The sequence below is a fragment of the Ranitomeya variabilis genome, chromosome 6 (genome assembly GCF_051348905.1).
Source record: "Ranitomeya variabilis isolate aRanVar5 chromosome 6, aRanVar5.hap1, whole genome shotgun sequence".
In the NCBI taxonomy this organism is placed as follows: domain Eukaryota; kingdom Metazoa; phylum Chordata; class Amphibia; order Anura; family Dendrobatidae; genus Ranitomeya; species Ranitomeya variabilis.
Window position 1 is genome coordinate 581,358,875 of NC_135237.1, and position 23,906 is coordinate 581,382,780.

At 48.5% G+C, this 23,906-nt stretch overlaps 1 protein-coding gene across 2 annotated transcripts in view; it reads left to right on the forward strand.

The window, feature by feature from the left end:
- Positions 1-213: 213 nt before the first annotated feature.
- CFAP20 (cilia and flagella associated protein 20) overlaps positions 214-23,906 on the forward strand; it is a 33,949-nt gene continuing 10,256 nt past the window's right edge. The window contains exons 1-2 of one of the 2 annotated variants that reach the window (XM_077271576.1): positions 214-431; positions 6,507-6,586. In XM_077271576.1, coding sequence (XP_077127691.1) covers positions 348-431; positions 6,507-6,586 — 164 coding nt within the window. In that variant the 5' untranslated portion in view covers positions 214-347. The remainder of the gene's footprint in view (positions 432-6,506; positions 6,587-23,906) is intronic. The other variant, XM_077271575.1, reaches the window with a different exon arrangement.

The window sequence follows — 23,906 nt, forward strand, 5'->3', positions numbered from 1 at the left end:
CGGTGACGGTCGCTATGGTCCGGCCCCCGGTGACGGTTGCTATGGTCCCCCCGCTCCTTCTCTTCAGTGGTCAGCAGAGTTCCCGGCCTCCTCATCACGCTGAGGAACTGCCAGCACCAAACATGGCGGCCGCTGCGCTCTTGGCCCCGCCTATTCCGGTCATCTGACGCAGGCGGGTCTCCAGGAGACGGAACTGTGTACTGATAAACACAAGCGCGCCAGTGGGCGGGGCCTGCTGTCATGGCTACGATAAGGAACGGAGGAGGCGTCACCCCGGCAACCGCGGCCTAGTGACGTTATAGCAACGCGGCTGCTGCGGAGGAGACGGGCAGAGCGGAGGCAGCACCATGTTCAAGAACACGTTCCAGTCCGGCTTCCTGTCCATCCTGTACAGCATCGGCAGCAAACCCCTGCAGATCTGGGACAAGAAGGTGAGCGGCGCCCCTGGTGGCGGGAGGGCGGCGGAGAGTCCGGTGCTATCCAACCCCCCGAGTGTCCGGTGCTATCCCCTCCCCCCCCCCGAGTGTCCGGTGCTATCCCCTCCCCCCCCCCGAGTGTCCGGTGCTATCTTCCCCCCAGAGAGTCCGGTGCTATCCCCCCCCCCCCCCCGAGTGTCCGGTGCTATCCCCCCCCCCCCCCCGAGTGTCCGGTGCTATCCCCCCCCCCCCCCCCCCGAGTGTCCGGTGCTATCCCCCCCCCCCCCCCGAGTGTCCGGTGCTATCCCCCCCCCCCCCGAGTTTCCGGTGCTATCCCCCCCCAGAGTGTCCGGTGCTATCCCCCCCCCAGAGTGTCCGGTGCTATCCCCCCCCCCAGAGTGTCCGGTGCTATCCCCCCCCAGAGTGTCCGGTGCTATCCCCCCCCCCAGAGTGTCCGGTGCTATCCCCCCCCCCAGAGTGTCCGGTGCTATCCCCCCCCAGAGTGTCCGGTGCTATCCCCCCCCAGAGTGTCCGGTGCTATCCCCCCCCAGAGTGTCCGGTGCTATCCCCCCCCAGAGTGTCCGGTGCTATCCCCCCCCAGAGTGTCCGGTGCTATCCCCCCCCAGAGTGTCCGGTGCTATCCCCCCCCAGAGTGTCCGGTGCTATCCCCCCCCAGAGTGTCCGGTGCTATCCCCCCCCAGAGTGTCCGGTGCTATCCCCCCCCAGAGTGTCCGGTGCTATCCCCCCCCAGAGTGTCCGGTGCTATCCCCCCCCAGAGTGTCCGGTGCTATCCCCCCCCAGAGTGTCCGGTGCTATCCCCCCCCAGAGTGTCCGGTGCTATCCCCCCCCAGAGTGTCCGGTGCTATCCCCCCCCAGAGTGTCCGGTGCTATCCCCCCCCAGAGTGTCCGGTGCTATCCCCCCCCAGAGTGTCCGGTGCTATCCCCCCCCAGAGTGTCCGGTGCTATTCCCCCCCGAGTGTCCGGTGCTATCCCCCCCCCCCGAGTGTCCGGTGCTATCCCCCCCCCCCCCCCGAGTTTCCGGTGCTATCCCCCCCCAGAGTGTCCGGTGCTATCCCCCCCCCAGAGTGTCCGGTGCTATCCCCCCCCCAGAGTGTCCGGTGCTATCCCCCCCCCAGAGTGTCCGGTGCTATCCCCCCCCCCAGAGTGTCCGGTGCTATCCCCCCCCCCAGAGTGTCCGGTGCTATCCCCCCCCAGAGTGTCCGGTGCTATCCCCCCCCAGAGTGTCCGGTGCTATCCCCCCCCAGAGTGTCCGGTGCTATCCCCCCCCAGAGTGTCCGGTGCTATCCCCCCCCAGAGTGTCCGGTGCTATCCCCCCCCAGAGTGTCCGGTGCTATCCCCCCCCAGAGTGTCCGGTGCTATCCCCCCCCAGAGTGTCCGGTGCTATCCCCCCCCAGAGTGTCCGGTGCTATCCCCCCCCAGAGTGTCCGGTGCTATCCCCCCCCAGAGTGTCCGGTGCTATCCCCCCCCAGAGTGTCCGGTGCTATCCCCCCCCAGAGTGTCCGGTGCTATTCCCCCCCGAGTGTCCGGTGCTATATTCCCCCCCGAGTGTCCGGTGCTATATCCCCCCCCCCCCCGAGTGTCCGGTGCTATCCCCCCCCCCCCGAGTGTCCGGTGCTATTCCCCCCCCCCCAGAGAGTCCGGTGCTTTCCCCCCCCCCCCCCCAGAGAGTCCGGTGCTATCCCAACCCCCCCCCCCCCCCCCCGAGTGTCCGGTGCTATCCCCCCCCCCCCCAGAGTGTCCGGTGCTATCCCCCCCGAGTGTCCGGTGCTATATCCCCCCCGAGTGTCCGGTGCTATATCCCCCCCCCCCCGAGTGTCCGGTGCTATATCCCCCCCCCCCCCCCGAGTGTCCGGTGCTATTCCCCCCCCCCCAGAGAGTCCGGTGCTATTCCCCCCCCCCCCCCAGAGAGTCCGGTGCTATCCCCCCCCGAGTGTCCGGTGCTATCCCCCCCCCCCCCCCAGAGTGTCCGGTGCTATCCCCCCCCCCCCGAGTGTCCGGTGCTATCCCCCCCCCCCCCCCCGAGTGTCCGGTGCTATCCCCCCCCCCCCCCGAGTGTCCGGTGCTATCCCCCCCCAGAGTGTCCGGTGCTATCCCCCCCCCCCAGAGTGTCCGGTGCTATCCCCCCCCCCAGAGTGTCCGGTGCTATCCCCCCCCCCCCCCCAGAGTGTCCGGCGCTACCCCCCCAGAGTCCAGTCCCTGTGTATAATGTACACGTCCCCTATAGCTGTGTAATGAAGCTTTCACTTTGCATTTCTGTACAGTGTGAGGTGTGATCTTTCTAATGTCTGCACTCGTGTTTGGCGCCTACAGATGTGCAGTGTGACTCCATGTATAATCTATATGGCCCCTATATACAGTGCCTGCAAAAGTATTCGCCCCCCTGGACCTTCCAGCCTTTTCCACATATCGTGCTTCAAACATAAAGATACAAATGTAAATTTTCGGTGAAGAATCAACAAGTGGAACACAATTGTGAAGTTGATGAAATTTATTGGTTATTTTACATTTTTGTGGAAATTCAAAAACTGAAAAGTGGGGCGTGCAATATTATTCGGCCCCTTTACTTTCAGTGCAGAAGTTCATTGTGGATCTCTGAATGATCCAATGTTGTCCTAAATGCCTAATGATGATAAATATAATCCACCTGTGTGTAACCAAGTCTCCGTATAAATGCACCTGCTCTGTGATAGTCTCAGGGTTCTGTGTGAAGCACCGAGAGCATCATGAAGACCGAGGAACACAACAGGCAGGTCCGTGATACTGTTGTGGAGAAGTTTAAAGCCGGATTTGGATACAAAATGATTTCCAAAACTTTAACCATCCCAAGGAGCACTGTGCAAGGATCATATTGAAATGGAAGGAGTATCATACCACTGCAAATCTACCAAGACCCGGCCGTCCCTCTAAACTATCATCTCAAACAAGGAGAAGACTGATCAGAGATGCAGCCAAGAGGCCCATGATCACTCTGGATGAACTGCAGAGATCTACAGCTGAGGTGGGACAGTCTGTCCATAGGACAACAATCAGTCGTACACTGCACAAATCTGGCCTTTATGGAACAGTGGCAAGAAGAAAGCCATTTCTCAAAGATATCCATAAACAACAAGCCACCTGGGAGACACCAAACATGTGGAAGAAGGTGCTCTGGTCAGATGAAGCCAAAATCGAACTTTTTGGCAATAATGCCAAACAATATGTTTGGCGCAAAGGCAACACAGCTCATCAGCCTGAACACACCATCCCCACTGTCAAACGTGGTGGCAGCATTATGGTTTGGGCCTGCTTTTCTTCAGCAGGGACAGGGACGATGGATGGAGCCAAATACAGGACCATTCTTGAAGAAAACCTGTTGGAGTCTGCAAAAGACCTGAGACTGGGACGGAGATTTGTCTTCCAACAAGACAATGATCCCAAACATAAAGCAAAATCTACAATGGAATGGTTCACAAATAAATGTATCCAGGTGTTAGAATGGCCAAGTCAGAGTCCAGACCTCAATCCAATCGAGAATCTGTAGAAAGAGCTGAAAACTGCTGTTCACAAACGATCTCCATCAACCTCACTGAGCTCGAGCTGTTTGCCAAGAAAGAATGGGCGAGAATTTCAGTCTCTCAATGTACAAAACTGATAGAGACAAACCCCAAGCGACTTGTAATCGCAGCAAAAGGTGGCGCAACAAAGTATTAAGGTAAAGGGGCCGAATAATATTGCACGCCCCACTTTCAGTTTTTGTATTTCCACAAAAATTTTAAAAAAAACAATAAATTTCGTTCATCTTCACAATTGTGTTCCACTTGTTGATTCTTCACCAAAAATGTACATTTGGTATCTTTGTTTGAAGCATGATATGTGGGAAAAGGTTGAAAATCTCCAGGGGGGCGAATACTTTTGCAAGGCACTGTATGTGCAGTGACGTCCCCTCGTGTATAATGTATACGGCCCCTATAGATGTGCAGTGACGTCCCCTCGTGTATAATCTATACGGCCCCTATAGATGTGCAGTGGCGTCCCCTCGTGTATAATGTATACAGCCCCTATAGATGTGCAGTGATGTCCCCTCGTGTATAATCTATACGGCCCCTATAGATGTGCAGTGGCGTCCCCTCGTGTATAATGTATACAGCCCCTATAGATGTGCAGTGATGTCCCCTCGTGTATAATGTATACGGCCCCTATAGATGTGCAGTGACGTCCCCTCGTGTATAATCTATACGGCCCCTATAGATGTGCAGTGATGTCCCCTCGTGTATAATGTATACGGCCCCTATAGATGTGCAGTGGCGTCCCCTCGTGTATAATGTATACAGCCCCTATAGATGTGCAGTGATGTCCCCTCGCGTATAATGTATACGGCCCCTATAGATGTGCAGTGGCGTCCCCTCGTGTATAATGTATACAGCCCCTATAGATGTGCAGTGATGTCCCCTCGTGTATAATCTATACGGCCCCTATAGATGTGCAGTGGCGTCCCCTCGTGTATAATGTATACAGCCCCTATAGATGTGCAGTGATGTCCCCTCGTGTATAATGTATACGGCCCCTATAGATGTGCAGTGACGCTCCCTTGTGTATAATCTATACGTCCCCTATAGATGTGCAGTGACGTCTCCATGTATATACGGCCCCTATAGATGTGCAGTGATGTCCCCTTGTGTATAATCTATATGACCCCTATAGATGTGCATTGATGTCTCCTTGTGTATAATCTATACGGCTCCTATAGCTGTGCAGTGACGCTCCCTTGTGTATAATGTATACGGCCCCTATAGATGTGCAGTGACGCATCCTCGTGTATAATGTATACGACCCCTATAGATGTGCAGTGATGTCCCCTTGTGTATAATCTATATGACCCCTATAGATGTGCATTGATGTCTCCTTGTGTATAATCTATACGGCTCCTATAGCTGTGCAGTGACGCATCCTCGTGTATGATGTATACGGCCCCTATAGATGTGCAGTGACGCATCCTCGTGTATAATCTATACGGCCCCTATAGATGTGCAGTGACGTCCCTTGTGTATGATTTATATGGCCCCTATAGATGTGCAGTGGCGTCCCCTTGTGTATGATGTATACATCCCCCATAGATGTGCAGTGATGTCCCCTTGTGTATAATGTATACGGCCCCTATAGATGTGCAGTGACGCATCCTTGTGTATAATTTATACGGCCCCTATAGATGTGCAGTGGCGTCCCCTCGTGTATAATCTATACGGCCCCTATAGATGTGCAGTGACGTCCCTTTGGGTATAATTTATATGGCCCCTATAGATGTGCAGTGACTTCCCCTTGTGTATGATGTATACGTCCCCCATAGATGTGCAGTGATGTCCCTCCGTGTATAATCTATACGGCCCCTATAGATGTGCAGTGACGCATCCTCGTGTATAATTTATACGGCCCCTATAGATGTGCAGTGACGTCCCTTTGGGTATAATTTATATGGCCCCTATAGATGTGCAGTGACGCTCCCTTGTGTATAATGTATACGTCCCCCATAGATGTGCAGTGACGTCCCCTCGTGTATAATCTATACGGCCCCTATAGATGTGCAGTGACGTCCCCTCGTGTATGATGTATACGGCCCCTATAGATGTGCAGTGACGCTCCCTTGTGTATAATCTATACGGCCCCTATAGATGTGCAGTGACGTCCCCTCGTGTATGATGTATACGGCCCCTATAGATGTGCAGTGATGTCCCCTCGTGTATAATCTATACGGCCCCTATAGATGTGCAGTGATGTCCCCTTGTGTATGATGTATACGGCCCCTATAGATGTGCAGTGACGTCCCCTCGTGTATGATGTATACGGCCCCTATAGATGTGCAGTGACGTCCCCTCGTGTATGATGTATACGTCCCCCATAGATGTGCAGTGACGTCCCCTCGTGTATAATCTATACGGCCCCTATAGATGTGCAGTGATGTCCCCTTGTGTATGATGTATACGTCCCCCATAGATGTGCAGTGATGTCCCCCCGTGTATGATGTGTGTCTCATGTAGTCTTTCAGCAGAGGGTGTATCCCAGTAAGAGCCTCCCCTGACTTTGTTTCCTCTGTAGGTGCGGAATGGTCACATCAAGAGGATAACTGACAACGACATCCAGTCCCTGGTGCTGGAGGTGGAGGGAACCAATGTCAGGTGAGTGTCTGCAGGCAGGTAGAGGTCACTGTTGCACCCAGGATGTGCGGCTCTTCTACACATCAAGAACAAGATACACGGCACTCTATAGATTTGTGAGTAGAGGTGCTCAAGTAGGGTTTCCAGCCCCTTAAATCAAATGTATCAAAAAGCTTGGCACTCAATAATGCTTGTAGAAAATAAAGTCATTTATTTTACATCTGGACAAACAGATGTAAAAATAAATTACTTTATCTTCTACACATCACACAGATTAGGGTCACTGTCACGATATGGTATGAAATATCATATACGTTTAGTTCTCTTGCTAGCCTGCTGTGGGCTAAGCCCCCTTCTTGGAGTGATTCTGCAACAGCTTGTAGCTGCAAATTCCTGACTTTCAGCTCACAAGCCCTCATCCCCCTCGCCAAGGTATTTACGACCGGCATTTCCTGTAGTGGAAAGTGACCAGCTTTAACTGGATGAGAAACTTCCAGAATCATGAAAGTCCTTAGTTCTGTTTTTGTAAGATATTAGGCCAACCATTTAAGATAGGAACACAAAAATATATATTCTTACTTCCCCTCGGTGGAGCTATCCATCACTCTAAACACGGGCTTCTAACTCCATCCGGTAAAGAAGTAGGGATTTCTCTGTCAATATGCATGACAGATAGGACATATTTGATCTCATTAGAATGCCCACATTAATCCGAGATGAATGCTGGATGTGGTATGATTATGACATGTTCTGTAGCGAAGTTACGGGCATCAGATATATTTAATGCACAGTTAGGAGAACTGAAGAGGTAGGAGGGTTTGGGAAAGCCAGCCCTTTCTGTGAGGTCACGGCTGTAGGTTTTAAGTGCTGGCAGGCGTCCAAGAGAGTTTTTCAGTTTTTGCCTGAGCTGTCTGTCTGCTGTCTATCCAGACCTACTGATGCATTTTGACATATGGGAACTCCACTAGCCTGGTTGCCTGCAATGCTTTGAACACATGTAAGTGTTATTCTCCTGTACTCCTTGTTTTTTTATATAATTACTTTGTACATATTTGCATGTCTCATGTTGTAACATCTTTATAGAACTTTTTATAAACACTGCATAAACTTTGAGTAATATTTAATACTAGTTCGTTCTTCCTGTTCTAAAACGTACCCTAAGCCTTCTGAAGGGAATTTACGCTACTGTTTTGGGTTAGCTTCGGACCCGTGTAATCGAAGCTGGTGGCGGCACTATCGTGTGCAGGCCTTTGGGTGACATTGCAGCGACTGCGGCATTGATAATTATTGTTCCTGCCTGAGCGGGAGTAGTTTATCGCGTCGCTGCAGCGTGCCCAATAGCCAGTACATAGCAGGCAGCCTTTCTGGCAACTAATTACCCTAGGTGCAGTACCTAATCTGACCTGACAGGGGGGCGCCAGAGAGCTGCAAGGTTTAAGTGGAACTGTAAGCGGGATACACAAAAATCCCTGCAGTTCGTGGTATATTGAAGAGCAGTGGGATACCTAAAATAAGCCCCTGCTGTAAACTAAGAGGTCCCTAGCCTTGCGTGTGTTTTTTTTTCATCACATTGTGGCAGTGGAGGGATAACAAAGATAAGCCCCCTGCACATGTGATAGCCGTCTGTTGGTCTAAAGTCACCCCAATCCGTGACATATTGGTGACAGTGGTCAGGAATCCCTGTGGATTTCGTGACCAATTGGTGGCAGCGGCTAAGGGATCGTGACCGTCACGAGGAGCGGTGGGTTCTCAGAGGCTGCTTCAAGATCACTGGAGGAGCGGTGGGTTCTCAGAGGCTGCTACAGATCACTGGAGGAACTGTGGGTTCTCGGAGGCTGCTACAGATCACAGAAGGAGCAGTGGGTTCTCGGAAGCTGCTTCAAGATCACTGGAGGAGCGGTGGGTTCTCGGAGGCTGCTTCAGATCACTGGAGGAGCGGTGGGTTCTTGGAGGCTGCTACAGATCACAGAAGGAGCGGTGGGTTCTCGGAAGCTGCTTCTGTCGGGGTCGTAAACGACAATTAATCCTCATTCACCAGTCATTCCAAATTGTAATGTGAGCGCAGAACATCTGGTACCAATTAAAATGACTCAGGCACGTAGCTGATTCAATTTAGCTGATGTCCCGCATTCACCTCAGTGAGGAGCAGAGCAGCAACTGAGTTTTATTTTTCAATACACAGTACTAAAAAGGAAAGGCAATAGGTGGGGTTTAAGCAGTATACGTCTAATGCTCAGTCCTTCTGATTCGTCGAACGTCTCCTGGTGGATTCCTCCTCTTCTTCACATTCCTTAAGTTTCGTTTCTAAGGAAATGAATCTTGAGCCTTCGGACACTAAATTGAAACGAAACTGAACACTGGCGGCCATCTTTAAATACAATTACATTTGCATTAGCAGGGGAAAACTTATTGTTTCACAGTATAAAAATATATATATAAGTACAAAAGGTATGTAAGAAAATACATTTTCACCTTGACAATCCCCCCTAAACACTAAGTTTTTCCCTTAAAGAAAGATCCTTCGAGACTGTCCATGTGATGGGAAAAGGGGAGGTGGATTTCTTCATCCAGACACCTCAGAAACTCTCCCCTTGCGAGAGGCCTCCAGGCAGCTGAACCCTTCACTAACCTCACATGGAGTTCTCCCACTGTCCCTAAACTAAATCTCTTAGCATCATCTGAGAATGGGGGGTTCTGTCTACTCTCTTGAGGGGGAATATACTTCGGGATCTCCCCTGGATCAGTACCATTGTACTCTGGTGGGTCTACTTCTTGATTGAGAAAGGTGTCAGTCGGAGTTGCTTTGGCAATAACCTTTTTGTACAAGGGAATAACACAACAGAGGATTATTGATTCAATTATAAGGAGAGCAATTAGTACTAATCAAACTTATTGAAGGAATCCCTTGATCCCACCTAACCAACTGGAGAAGAAAAATGTGTCTGCTCCAGCATTCATGACACGTCGTTTTATTGTCCTAATTTGTTCAACTTCTTTAGAAACCTTCAGGTCTCTTGGATCTACATTTCGCCATTCAGGTTTGGCTGTCTATATTTCGTCTCGTAAGTCTTTGGTCATACCGTCAATGAATGTATTTACCAATACTCTGACATCAAGTGGGTTTATGGGACTGTACTCCATGTCTTCCCATTTCAGCTGTAACCGTCCAAAGTATAGCTCTACACTCTCTCCTTTGTCACATCTGTAAAAAGTCTTAATTTGAGTCCTAGCACGTCACCTGTTTTCGTGCTCACTAACTACCTAGGCCTGCCTAGGTGCACTTATACGTCCATCATATGGTCATTATTTGTCTGTAGAATGAGAAAGGTTGGTTCTCAGGGTCAGCCAATAGTTTTTGCATAGCTAGCTAGTCAGAGGGCCTCCAGGGATAATACTCCTGTATCTGTCTTACCCTACCTGATGTGGCTGGTTCTCTGGTGGTAAGGAGTGACATGACATGCTGGTCTACAGCTCCTTCCCAAAAGGATTACTGTCAGCCTACTCCTAAAAGTTAATGTCTCCACTATCCACCAACCACAATCCTGTGTCAGCTTCTTATATCACTACATGTGATCTTGTCTGGACAGGATTCAGTGTAATTCTCTTAGGTCGGGTTGCAGCACAAGTCATACAAGTGTTAGGGCCCAAAATCCTCAACTATACCCTGAAAGGCATCACAGCTATAATTGACAAATCTTTGTTCACTGTAATATATATATATATTTGATCCATTCAACATTTTTATTAATCTGCACCTGTGGGATTATAGAAGCAATGTCGGCATAAATCTGGTTCTGGGCTTTAAACTGGTCAGGCACCCCCCTTGGCACTCCAATGGCATCAATATATACTAGTGGATCTTCTTCATAACTCATATGGAGCTGATCAAAACTTCTCCTCTTTCTGGTAGGTTCATCAGGTATCTTTGGTGTACATGTATTGTGTATGTTTGAATAGCAAATCAGTATCTAAGGAACTGTTCTCCTTGCAGAAACCTGTCTCAAAGATGCCTACTGGTGTACCTGTGGTGTCGTGGGAATTGTAGCAGGTGTAATTGTCAGCTAATACGGTTACTTCTCCTGGGACCTTTAGTTTGGGTTTCTCATGAATTAGTGGGACGTAATCTGGGCAATCAGTGGACTTCAAACCTTTCAACAAATTCATGACACAGGCAGTGGTGTTGTCATCAGGGAAAAGCAATGCATGTGTGTATAGGTGTCTATCCGCAGCAGCACAAGCAATACATCCTACAGAGATGTTCTGGACTCTTACATTGTATCTCACCCATTCTAACCACAGGTTTTTCCTTGGGGCTGTTAGATACATTTTCTCACGGAGACTCCTACCCATCCCATCCTTGGGAACATGGCTTCACTAGGTTTATATCCCCAATCATCTCCCGTATTCCAGGCAGCATCTGTCCAATAATAACAATTATTGTTGTCATTTCTGGTAACACACATATAAAACTGCATGATCCCCTCTACCACCTGTTCAGTCTCGAGGCACTTGACTACATCACAGAAATCAAATCGCCAGATATTTGCCGGGGCTGTCAGGTTTACCCAGAGAATAGTGGGACCAGGATTCTTATTTTTGCATTAGGGACCAAAGAGGTAGGGGCGAGGATAGCCCTCAGTTCCAGGATCAAAAACAACAGCAACATTTCCTTTCAGTCACTACTGTGACTAAACACTGGTTCGGTCTCTTTTACAATGTGAAGCGTGGATCCAGGTGCTCTTTCCTTCAAGTTTTACTGCAGTGGGGGGTGACCAGGATCACCGTGTGAGGTCCTTCAAATCTCGGCTGGAGACAATCTCTGCGCACAAACTTTTTCACATACACCAGGTCTCCTGGCACAAAGGGATGGTGTCCAGGAACCTTATGTGGGTCTGGAAGAGAACTGAAGACAGTTAAATGCACTTTGGCAAGGTGTCCATGTAAGGCCTGCACATAGCTAGTCAAGTCCTGGTACTTGGGCTACAACTGTTGTGGAAAGAAACATTCAAGATTGGGGCTCCTGCCAAGCAGAATCTCATACGGTGACTGTCCTGTCTTCCTGTTTGGGGCATATCTTACTGAAAACAAAGCTAGAGGAAGGCATTCTGTCCATGGTTTACCAGTCTCTGCCATTGCCTTCTGGATTTTAAGCTTAACAATTCCATTTAGTCTCTCCACTCTTCCACTACTCTGTGGATGGAGTATGCAATGCTTGACTTACCCCCAGTGCTGCCATTACCTCTGACATGATCTCTCCAGTAAAATGGGAACTCCGATCGCTTTCAATGACTTCAGGAACTCCATACCTGCATATGATCTCAGCCATCAGTGTCTTCGCCGCTGTCTTAGCCGTAGCTTTGGCAACTGGGTAGGCTTCTGGGCAACTGGGTAGGCTTCTGGCCAACCTGAAAATAAATCAATGCAGACCAACACATACTCATACGTCCCTACCCTAGACAACTGAATATAATCAATCTGCAGTCTCTGGAATGGGTAAAGGGCCGGGGAGTGTGTTAGGATGGGGTTTTCACTGTCCTACCCTGATTATGTGTGGCACATATCATGCAGCTCTGTACCTGCCTTTCTGCGCAGGTGGAAAACCCCGGGGGCAATCCATTGTTTCTGTAGGGTGTCACACATGGCCGTCTTCGAGTGGTGCACATTCCCGTGCAGAACCTGTGCCATCATTGGGTACAGTACCTGTGGTAGGCAGACCTTTTCACCCCTCCCCCATAGTCCAGTGACGGTATCAGAGCAAGCCCCTATCCTTTGCCACCTATCTTTCTCCTCCTTACTTGCCTGTTCTTGTAACCGGGCTAAGATGTCTTTTGACACAAGTGGAGATGGTGGGGTGTCTAGGTGATGTACTCTAGAGGCTACAGGAGTGCTTGCTGCTTTCTTGGCAGCCTGGTCTGCCAGTGCGTTACCCTTTTGTCCGTCCATCAGTGCCTTTGGTATGTGCCTTTACCTTTATGATGCCTGCTTGGGTGGGAAGCTGTAGTGCATTCATAAGTTGCTGGACTGCCTCAGCATGTTTAAAGGGGTGGCCATTTGCTGTCAGGAAAGCCCTGGCTCTCCAGATAGGCCCATAACCGTGTGTAATGCCAAAAGCATACCTGGAATCAGTGTAGATATTTACAGTCTTACCTTCTGCTAGTTTGCACGCTCTGCTTCTTGTGCAGACATATGAGCTGGCATTGACTCTGCCTTGATTACCTCATGTTCTGAGACCACAGCATATCTGGTACAGTAGCGTCCTCGGTCATCTTGGTGACGGGATCCATCTACAAAAAGCTCAAAATCAGCATTAGAATAGGCACACTAGAGACCAGCCGTTTCCTGAGACATCAATTCTAGAGAATCATGGGGTTTGGAAACCTAATCTTGTTCCTCTGGATCCATTCTAGAAAGAAAAAGAAAAAGAGTGTCCTTTTTTCATGTCACCTATATGTCACCTACTCCTCCCCCCTTTGGATCCAGGGGAACTAGGAGAAGAGTAGCGGGGTTCAGGACAGCGCACCTTTTCAAAGTCACATTAGTAGGCCTGAGAATAGCACACCAAAGTCGCAGCTGTCCAGCCATGAACATGTGGCTAGATTGTACCTGGTCAGGGATACTATATACATCGTGTGGGGTGTGGACCATCAGTGAATAATCCAAAACAATCTCTGAAGACTTGTGTAGCAACAGCTGGACAGACAACACGGGCCGAACACATAAGGGACTTCCTCTTGCCACCGTATCCAGGCGGCCGCTGTAATAAGCAACAGATCTCTGTTTGTTTCCATGAAGCTGAGTCAGCACACCTGTAGCATGTCCTGCATAGGTGTGCTCTGTCTGCAAGGCAGTCTGCAATACTGTACGGCAGTGCTCGGGTGTCTTGTAATCATATACGGGGCCTGCAGTGTGTAACACTATATCACAGGGCAAATTCCCTCTTTGGGTGGACATAGCGTCTCCTGGATACAAGGGGCCATAATTGGCAAGGTAGGCCTGACACTCTTGGGCTATGGCTGGCCCCCCTTTGGCATAACTGTCCACGTCAATTGTCATCCCTGATAAATGAATGCAAACAGAACTGGCAATCTGGGTATAATGGAAAGCTGAAGAAGACATTGGCAAGATCGATAACTATGAACCAAGCAGCATCCTGAGATATCTGGGACAAAAGAGTATGTGGCTTAGGCACCACCGGAGTTTCTGGAACAGTAACTGCATTAAATGCCTGTAGATCTTGTACCAGCCGGTACACAGGGGGTTGGCCGGGTGGGGTCTTTTTTCTTAACGGGAAACAAGGGTGTGTTACATGGGGAAACACAGGGTATCAGGGCACCATTATCGAATAACATTTGTATTTGCCCCTTGAGACACTGCTCCTGATCATATTTCAAAGGGTATTGATGGACTTTAGAAAAAGGGGCACCAGGTTTGAGAAACACTTTTACTGGTTCTACAGGCATTATTGGGGGAGAATCTGGGTCTATCAGGACCATCATCTTGGAATTATATCCTGGAGCAGAACTGTAATAATAAATCTGCCCCCAGTAAATTTACCGAACATATAGAAGAGATTACGAACTGAGCAGTAACTTCAGGGAAAGGTCCCACAGGGATAGGTTTTATAAGAGTATATTTATTGGGTCTGTCATCTACTCTAATTAAAACAAGCTCTTGATCTGAGAATTTGCATGGCGGGGCTGGGGAGAGAGATTCCCAGACAGGGTTAAAAGGGATATTTTAGTATGAGACTGGATTTGTGTAAGGGGGGGGAGGGCTGGAGCTGATAAGAAACTCTGCTGTCCTCGCAGCTGTGAAAGGGGGGCTGTATTTGGAGCGGGGAATTGCTGTCAGCGTTTAGCAAGGGAAAGGTGGGGGCTACAACTCCGGGTCTTCTTGCTTCACAATTGTAACAGACCTCTCTACACTGAGAATTAGTAACTCCGCATACATCACAGATCCACGCAGCCGGATCATAGGGTGGAGGCGCACTAAGTTGTCTCAACCCAGTATATATTGGTGCTTTGGGATTGAGGGGCACAGAGCTTACGGTCGGGAGAAAAGGCTTGATTTCCTGGGGAGGGACCTTATCATCAAGCAGGGAGACCCCCTGTTAATCTTCAATTTGCTATATATCAACCACTCAACTCGATACAGGTAATTACCAATCTTTCAATTACTTACAAGTTTGCCTCTAAGATTAGGCACAGATCTATTTCACTTTCAATTTCATACAGTACTTATTGCTTTAAATACAAATCTCTCAGTGTGTATTAAACCAAGGACAGAGAAAACTTTGGAATGCAATACATGGTTTCCCTGTCTGTAGCCCACAGCACCGAAGGGAAAAATTTCAAGCAGATCGCGCAGGGATTCACTCACACCCTCCCATCCAGCACTGCATTCCTCAGCGCAAGAGGGAGAAGCGAAGCCCAGCTCCTTGCCCCCCCTCTTTTTCCGGCACGTAGCGCAGATAAGGAGAAAGAGAAAAACTGACAAAGAAATCTCGCAGCGGTCCGCTCCGCCCCTCCCATCTAGAAACCAGCATTGATAGAAGCTCAGTATCTTCTACAAAGTAACAAATTACAGCAGTTTTCAGACTTAATTTCTACAAAACTTTCCTATGATCCTCCGTGGTCTGGGCGGAGCCCCAAGGACGGTCCGTACGCACACACAAGGCAGGTTTCCACCCAGGTTGGATTCTGCACAACACAAACAGGACACACCTACGCTTCTGGAGATCTCTTTCCGCCGCCATTACAGGGCGCTGGCTGAGACTGCATTTTCATCATCAGTGGCACGGCGGCCATTTTACAATCTGTAAGATCACAGTTCAAAGGCATTTTATAACCAAATACGGGTTCTATATTGTCTGATCCTTCCTCTCCATCAACCTATTTTCATCCTTTGTTCTTTAAGCTTCGCGCAACTCGCAGATAAGCTTCTTGACTGCCTCTTGCCCTCCCATGACCATTGTCTTGACTTCCACGGCATCCTCATCTAACTTGTGGGGCACAGACTTCTGCTGCTTTAAGAGACGCAACATGACTCACAGAATACTATGGTTTCCTGCAGTAAAAACCACTGGCAGCGATCTTCAACACTGTGTTCTATATATATATATATATATATATATATATATATATATATATATATATATATATATATATATATATATATATATATATATATATATATATATAGTACGGAGCCTCACGTTCGACGTACTAGGAAAAGAGCCTCACGCTCAATGTTTCCTGTCTGTCCCTAACCTGAACAACAGTGATTACAGACTATCCTGCCACGATATTCCAACCGTTGGGAGGCAGCCTCCTAATGAGACCCCTCCACAAAAATATAGGTGGTCCCCTCACGGAACGTCTTAAGTTACCTAACTAGACAGGTGGTCCCCTCTCGGAACGCCTTAGTTACCTGTCTGGACAGGTGGTCCCCTCACGGAACGCCTTAGTTACCTGTCTGGACAGGTGGTCCCCTCACGGAACGCCTTAGTTACCTGTCTGGACAGGTGGTCCCCTCACGGAACGCCTTAGTTACCTGTCTGGACAGGTGGTCCCCTCACGGAACGCCTTAGTTACCTGTCTGGACAGGTGGTCCCCTCACGGAACGCCTTAGTTACCTGTCTGGACAGGTGGTCCCCTCACGGAACGCCTTAGTTACCTGTCAGCACAATATCACAGAGGCTGCGTCTCCTATCCCTTTCTCTAAGCTGCCCCACAATCTACAACTGGCTCAATTTTTCAGTCCACTTCACTACTAGACAATAGTCACGGGTAGGATGGTTAAATGGAGTACAATGACCGGTGGAGGAGGTGTGGTGTACAGAGGTCGCACAGGATGCGACGTCTCTCAGTTGCTGGTTCAGAGCGTGGCACAGGATCACATTCGATCTCACCACTCGATCAGTCACCTCCCGGACCCAAGGAGACCACAGACAAACCAATAACGGCTGAGACACTAGCAAGTGTGACACATACAATGTATATGATCGCCACTTACCGTGTTCGGAGGGTGATCAGTCCTCGAGGTCAGCCACTACGGGTATCATCCACAGACATCCAGGCATGGGTCCAGAGGGTCTCGGATCGCTGGCCACGCCCCCCGTTGGGCTGCCAAATTGTCGGGGTCGTAAACGACAATTAATCCTCATTCACCAGTCATTCCAAATTGTAATGTGAGCGCAGAACATCTGGTACCAATTAAAATGACTCAGGCACGTAGCTGATTCAATTTAGCTGATGTCCCGCATTCACCTCAGTGAGGAGCAGAGCAGCAACTGAGTTTTATTTTTCAATACACAGTACTAAAAAGGAAAGGCAATAGGTGGGGTTTAAGCAGTATACGTCTAATGCTCAGTCCTTCTGATTCGTCGAACGTCTCCTGGTGGATTCCTCCTCTTCTTCACATTCCTTAAGTTTCGTTTCTAAGGAAATGAATCTTGAGCCTTCGGACACTAAATTGAAACGAAACTGAACACTGGCGGCCATCTTTAAATACAATTACATTTGCATTAGCAGGGGAAAACTTATTGTTTCACAGTATAAAAATATATATATAAGTACAAAAGGTATGTAAGAAAATACATTTTCACCTTGACACTTCAAGATCACTGGAGGAGCGGTGGGTTCTCGGAGGCTGCTTCAGATCACTGGAGGAGCGGTGGGTTCTCGGAGGCTGCTTCAGATCACTGGAGGAGCGGTGGGTTCTTGGAGGCTGCTACAGATCACAGAAAGAGCAGTGGGTTCTCGGAAGCTGCTTCAAGATCACTGGAGGAGCGGTGAGTTCTCGGAGGCTGCTTCAGATCACTGAAGGAGTGGTGGGTTCTCGTAGGCTGCTACAGATCACTGGAGGAGCTGTGGGTTCTCGGAAGCTGCTTCAGATCACTGGAGGAGCGGTGGGTTCTCGGAGGCTGCTTCAGATCACTGAAGGAGCTGTGGGTTCTCGGAGGCTGCTTCAGATCACTGGAGGAGCGCTGGGTTCTCGTAGGCTGCTACAGATCACTGGAGGAGCGGTGGGTTCTGAGGCTGCTTCAGATCACTGGAGGAGCAGTGGGTTCTCGTAGGCTGCTACAGATCACTGGAGGAGCGGTGGGTTCTGAGGCTGCTTCAGATCACTGGAGGAGCGGTGGGTTCTCGTAGGCTGCTACAGATCACTGGAGGAGCGGTGGGTTCTGAGGCTGCTTCAGATCACTGGAGGAGCGGTGGGTTCTCGGAGGCTGCTTCAGATCACTGGAGGAGCGGTGGGTTCTTGGAGGCTGCTACAGATCACAGGAGGAGCAGTGGGTTCTCGGAAGCTGCTTCAGATCACTGGAGGAGCGGTGGGTTCTTGGAGGCTGCTACAGATCACAGAAGGAGCAGTGGGTTCTCGGAAGCTGCTTCAAGATCACTGGAGGAGCGGTGGTTTCTCGTAGGCTGCTACAGATCACTGGAGGAGCTGTGGGTTCTCTGAGGCTGCTTCAGATCACTGAAGGAGTGGTGGGTTCTCGTAAGCTGCTGCAGATCACTGGAGGAGCGGTGGGTTCTGAGGCTGCTTCAGATCACTGGAGGAGCGGTGGGTTCTCGTAGGCTGCTACAGATCACTGGAGGAGCGGTGGGTTCTGAGGCTGCTTCAGATCACTGGAGGAGCGGTGGGTTCTCGGAGGCTGCTTCAGATCACTGGAGGAGCGGTGGGTTCTTGGAGGCTGCTACAGATCACAGGAGGAGCAGTGGGTTCTCGGAAGCTGCTTCAGATCACTGGAGGAGCGGTGGGTTCTTGGAGGCTGCTACATATCACAGGAGCAGTGGGTTCTCGGAAGCTGCTTCAAGATCACTGGAGGAGCGGTGGTTTCTCGTAGGCTGCTACAGATCACTGAAGGAGTGGTGGGTTCTCGTAAGCTGCTACAGATCACTGGAGGAGCTGTGGGTTCTCTGAGGCTGCTTCAGATCACTGAAGGAGTGGTGGGTTCTCGTAAGCTGCTACAGATCACTGGAGGAGCTGTGGGTTCTCGGAAGCTGCTTCAGATCACTGGAGGAGCGGTGGGTTCTCTGAGGCTGCTTCAGATCACTGAAGGAGCTGTGGGTTCTCGGAGGCTGCTTCAGATCACTGAAGGAGCTGTGAGTTCTCGGAGGCTGCTTCAGATCACTGGAGGAGCGCTGGGTTCTCGTAGGCTGCTACAGATCACTGGAGGAGCGGTGGGTTCTGAGGCTGCTTCAGATCACTGGAGGAGCGGTGGGTTCTCGTAGGCTGCTACAGATCACTGGAGGAGCGGTGGGTTCTGAGGCTGCTTCAGATCACTGGAGGAGCGGTGGGTTCTCGGAGGCTGCTACAGATCACTGAAGGAGCGGTGGGTTCTCTGAGGCTGCTTCAGATCACTGGAGGAGCGGTGGGTTCTTGGAGGCTGCTACAGATCACAGGAGGAGCTGTGGGTTCTCTGAGGCTGCTTCAGATCACTGGAGGAGCGGTGGGTTCTCGTAGGCTGCTACAGATCACTGGAGGAGCTGTGGGTTCTCGGAGGCTGCTGCAGATCACTGGGGAAGTGGTGGGTTCTCGGAGGCTGCTACAGATCACTGAAGGAGCGGTGGGTTCTCGGAGGCTGCTGCAGATCACTGGAGGAGTGGTGGGCTCAGCTGCAGATTCCTGGAGGGAGAGGTGGGTTCTCTGGAGCTGGTGCAGGTCACTTTAGAAGCATCGAGATCTGGAGGATTCTCAGTCCCTGGTGGAGGGGGGACAGCAGCAGTCTTGTTTAAATAGTTCTCTGATTTTCGGTTTCTGAGAATCTGCAATTTGGGGGGATGTCTGTGTGTCCTGAGCCTGGGGCACCCCAGATGTTCATAGAATGGTAGAGTTGGAAGGGACCTCCTGGGCAGGGTGGATTGATTTAAATCACGCCGATTTAAATCATGATTTAAATCACGATTTAAATCAAAAGATTTTTTTCTATTTAAATCGGATCGATTTAAATCATGATTTTAATCATGATTTAAATCACTGATTTAAATCAAAAGGTTTTTTTTAATAGAAATCACGATTAAAATGAGAAGTGAGAGCAGTGCGCATGTGCGCCCATAGTTACACGGACGAAACTAGGGGCAACGATCTAACGCCAGGGTGAGGGGGGGACCCCAAAGTAAGTAAAAATCTTTTTTGTTTTACTATATGGCAATAGGTAGGTGTTTAAAAGCAGCATGTCTTAATTGTATAAACTATTAATAGCCTCCACATTTTGTTCATACTGCCCCTTTAATTCCACACTTCTAGCTTGGTTTCACTTTTGGTTTAGTTTCTTTTTCCATTCAGTTGACATGCCCAAACTTGTTGGATAGTCAGCATCCTACAGAAACCTCTGGAAGAGCATGGCATTGTGAATGTTACACATATACAGCCTTTATTCTACTGAGTTAAACAACTCAGCTTTATCTCATGATGGAAGAACCTTTGGATGGTAAAATATTTTCCTCAAAAAGCAGTTTATTGAAAAAAATCCGATTTAAATCAAAAAAATCCGATTTAAATCAAAAAAATCTGATTTTTTTGATTTTTTAAAAAAACCATTGATTTTTATCCACCCTGCTCCTGGGTCATCTGGTCCGACCCCCCGCTCAAAGCAGGATTCACTAAATCATCCCGGACCGATGTCTGTCCAGCCTCTCTGTGAAGACTTCCATTGAAGGAGAACTCACCACCTCTCATGGCAGCCTGTTCCACTCATTGATCACCCTCACTGTCAAACTTTTTTCTAATATCTAATCTGTGTCTACTCTTCAGTTTCATCCCATTGCTTCTCGTGTTTCCATGTGCAAATGAGAATGATGATCCCGCTACACTGTGACAGCCCTTCAGATATTTGTAGACAGCTATTAACCCCTTTATGACCCAGCCTATTTTGACCTTAATGACCTGGCCATTGTTTGCAATTCTGACCAGTGTCCCTTTATGAGGTAATAACCCAGGAACGCTTCAACGGATCCTAGCGATTGTGAGTGTTTTTTCGTGACATATTGAGCTTCATGTTAGTGGTAAATTTAGGTCGATAATTTTTGCGTTTATGGAAAAAATCGGAAATTTGGCGAAAATTTTGCAATTCTCAAATTTTTATTCTGTTAAACCAGAGAGTTATGTCACAAAAAATAGTTAATAACATTTCCCACATGTCTACTTTACATCAGCACAATTTTGGGAAAAAAAAAATTTTGTTGGGAAGTTATAAGGGTTCAAAGTTTATCCGCAATTTCTCATTTTTTCTAGCAAAATTTACAAAACCATTTTTTTTTTTAGGGATCACATCACATTTGCAGTCCCTTTTGAGGGGCCTACATGACAGAAAACACCCAAAAGTGACACCATTCCAAAAACTGCACCCCTCAGGGTGCTCAAAACCACATTCAAGAATTTTTTTAACCCTTCAGGTGCTTCACAGGAACTAAAGTGACGGGGAAGGAAAAAAATGGACATTTTAATTTTTCCAACAAAAATGTTCATTTAGCCTCAATTTTTTTCATTTTCACATGGGCAACAGGATAAAATGGATCCTAAAATTTGTTGTGCAATTTCTCCTGAGTACACTGATACCTCACATGTGGGGGTAAACCACTGTTTGGACGCACGGCGGGGCTTGGAAGGGAAGGAGCGCCATTTGACTTTTTGAATGGAAAATTAGCTCCAATCGTTAGCGGACACCATGTCGCGTATGGAGAGCCCCTGATGTGCCTAAACATTAGAGCTCCCCCACATGTGACCCCATTTTGGAAACTACACCCCCTGAGGAACTTATCTAGATGTGTGGTGAGAACTTTGAACTCCCAGGTGTTTCACTAAAGTTTATAGCGCCCGGGCATGAAAATAAAAAAACCATGATCTTTTAGTCTGCAATTTTTTATTTTCCCAAGGGTAACAGGAGAATTTTGACCCCAAAAGTTGTCCAATTTGCCCTGAGTACGCTGATACCCCATATGTGGGACAAACTACTGTATGGGCGCACGTCGGGGCTCGGAAGGGAAGTAGTGACATTTTGGAAGGCAGACTTTGATGGAATGGTCTGCGGGCGTTATGTCGTCTTTGGAGAGCCCCTGATGTGCCTAAACAGTGGAAACCCCTCAATTCTAACTCGAACCTTAACCCCAACACACCCCTAACACACACCAAACCCTAATCCTAACTTTAGCCCAACTCTAACCCTAATGGGAAAACTGGAGCTGGAGGGGGTGATCACTGAGGCGGGGCGATCACTGGGGGGCAGGAGGGGGCTGTCAGGCGCGGGGGGGCTGAGGAGATGCAGCAGCAGTGGGGGGGTGATCACCGGGGCAGGGAGCAGAGGTTGTGGGCAAGGGAGCGGAGGTCAGGGGGTGGAATCGGATGGCGGGGGGGAGCAGAGGGGAGTACCAGATGGCGGCGGCGATCATGGTCAGACGATGATCAGTCAGTCAGTGGCAGGGCTTTCATGGACGGGATGAGGCTGGAGAGCGAGGGCAGCCACAGTTTACTCCGCCCCTCCACATCTGATTGGAGCTAGCGTCCATGTGATGCTCTCCAGATCTGGGGGTTGACAAAGAGGTCACCAGCAGTGATCGTAGCCACGGGGGTGGGGGGCAAAAACACCCCCCCTGGCTCAAGGACCAGTCCCCCTGTACCTGCAGGTCAGGTGACATTTCAGTTAACCTGTTCAACCGACCTGCAGGAACGCGATCCCGCCATGATGCCACATAGGCGTCACAGGTCTGATTGGCACCAACTTTCATGACTCCTACGTGGTGTCACAGGTCGGGAAGGAGTTACGTCTCCTCTTAGACTTCTTTTTTGCAAGCTGAACATTTCCAGATCCTTTAACCGTTCCTCGCAGGACATACTTTGCAGTCCGCTCACGATTCTGGTTGTTCTTCTCTGAACTTGCTCCAGTTTTTTCGATGTTTTTTAAAATGTGCCCGGAACTGGACACAGTATTCCAGATGAGGTCTGACCAAGGAGGAGTAGAGGAGATAATGACTTCACGTGATCTAGACTGTATGCTTCTGTTATACATCTTCGAACTGTTTCTTTTTTGCTGCTGTATCACACTGATGACTCCTGTGCAGTCTGTGATCTATTAGTATACACAAGTCTTTTCGCACGTGCTGTTCCTTAATTCTATTCCTCCCATTCTATAGATGTAATTTTCTTGCCCAGATGTAGAATCTTGCATTTCTCCCCTGTAAATACCATTCTATTAGTCACTGCCCATTGTTCAAGCTTATCTAGATTCTTCTGAATCCTTTCTCTGTAGTCTCTATAGTCCATGAGCCAAGAACCAAATTTGACGATATCGGTACCAAGCGGAGTGACTAATTCTCTTTGGTATTTTTAGGTAGATGCATGTCTGTAGTTTATTTTTTGATATGATAGCCCTTACATATACGTAGCTTATTAACCCCTTCAGCCCTAGGCCTATTTGTACCCAAGTGCCTAAGCCAATCTGACCTGTGCCACTTCATGGGCTAATAACTTTGGAACGCTTTCACCTATCCAAGCCATTCTGAGATTGTTTTCTCGTGACATATTGTACTTCACGTCAGTGCTAAATGGGAGTCAATATATTTTACCTTTCTATATAAAAAAATGCTAAATATTCGGAAATTTTGGAAAAATCGGCAATTTTTTAACTTTGAAATTCTCTGCTTTTTACAAAAATACTGATACCCCCCATAATAGTTATTAATTTACACTCCCCACATGTTTACTTCATATTGGCATCATTTTGAAAATGAAACCTTATTGTTTTACGACGTAATAGGGCTTATAGTTTTATGCGCAATTTTTCACATTTACAGCAAAACCCACTTTTCAAAGGACCAAGTCACTTCTGAAGTCACTTTAAGGGGCTTACATAACAGAAACCACCCATAAATTACCCCATTTTGCAAACTACACCCCTCAAGCTGTTCAAAACTCATTTTTAAAAACTGTTAACCCTTTAGGTGTTCCACAGGAATTTTAGCATGAGCCAAGAACCAAATATGACGATATCGGTACCACCCGGAGTGACTAGATGTAGTATTTGTAACAAAATTTAATCCAAGTTATGTAAATACACACTGAACATGTCATGTGCATATATATATATATATATATATATATATATATATATATATATATATATATATATATATATATATATATATATATATATATATATATATATATATATATGTTACTCCATAATATCTTCAACATCGGACTCTGAATCTGACTGTTGTTCTACTGGCTCGTCTTCAGTACCCTTGTTCTGGCATGTCTGTAATCTGCACATGTCTGTGCACTTCAGGCCATTGCTGAGGCAAGTACACTGAGGAAGTTCACATGACCGCACACACTTGCA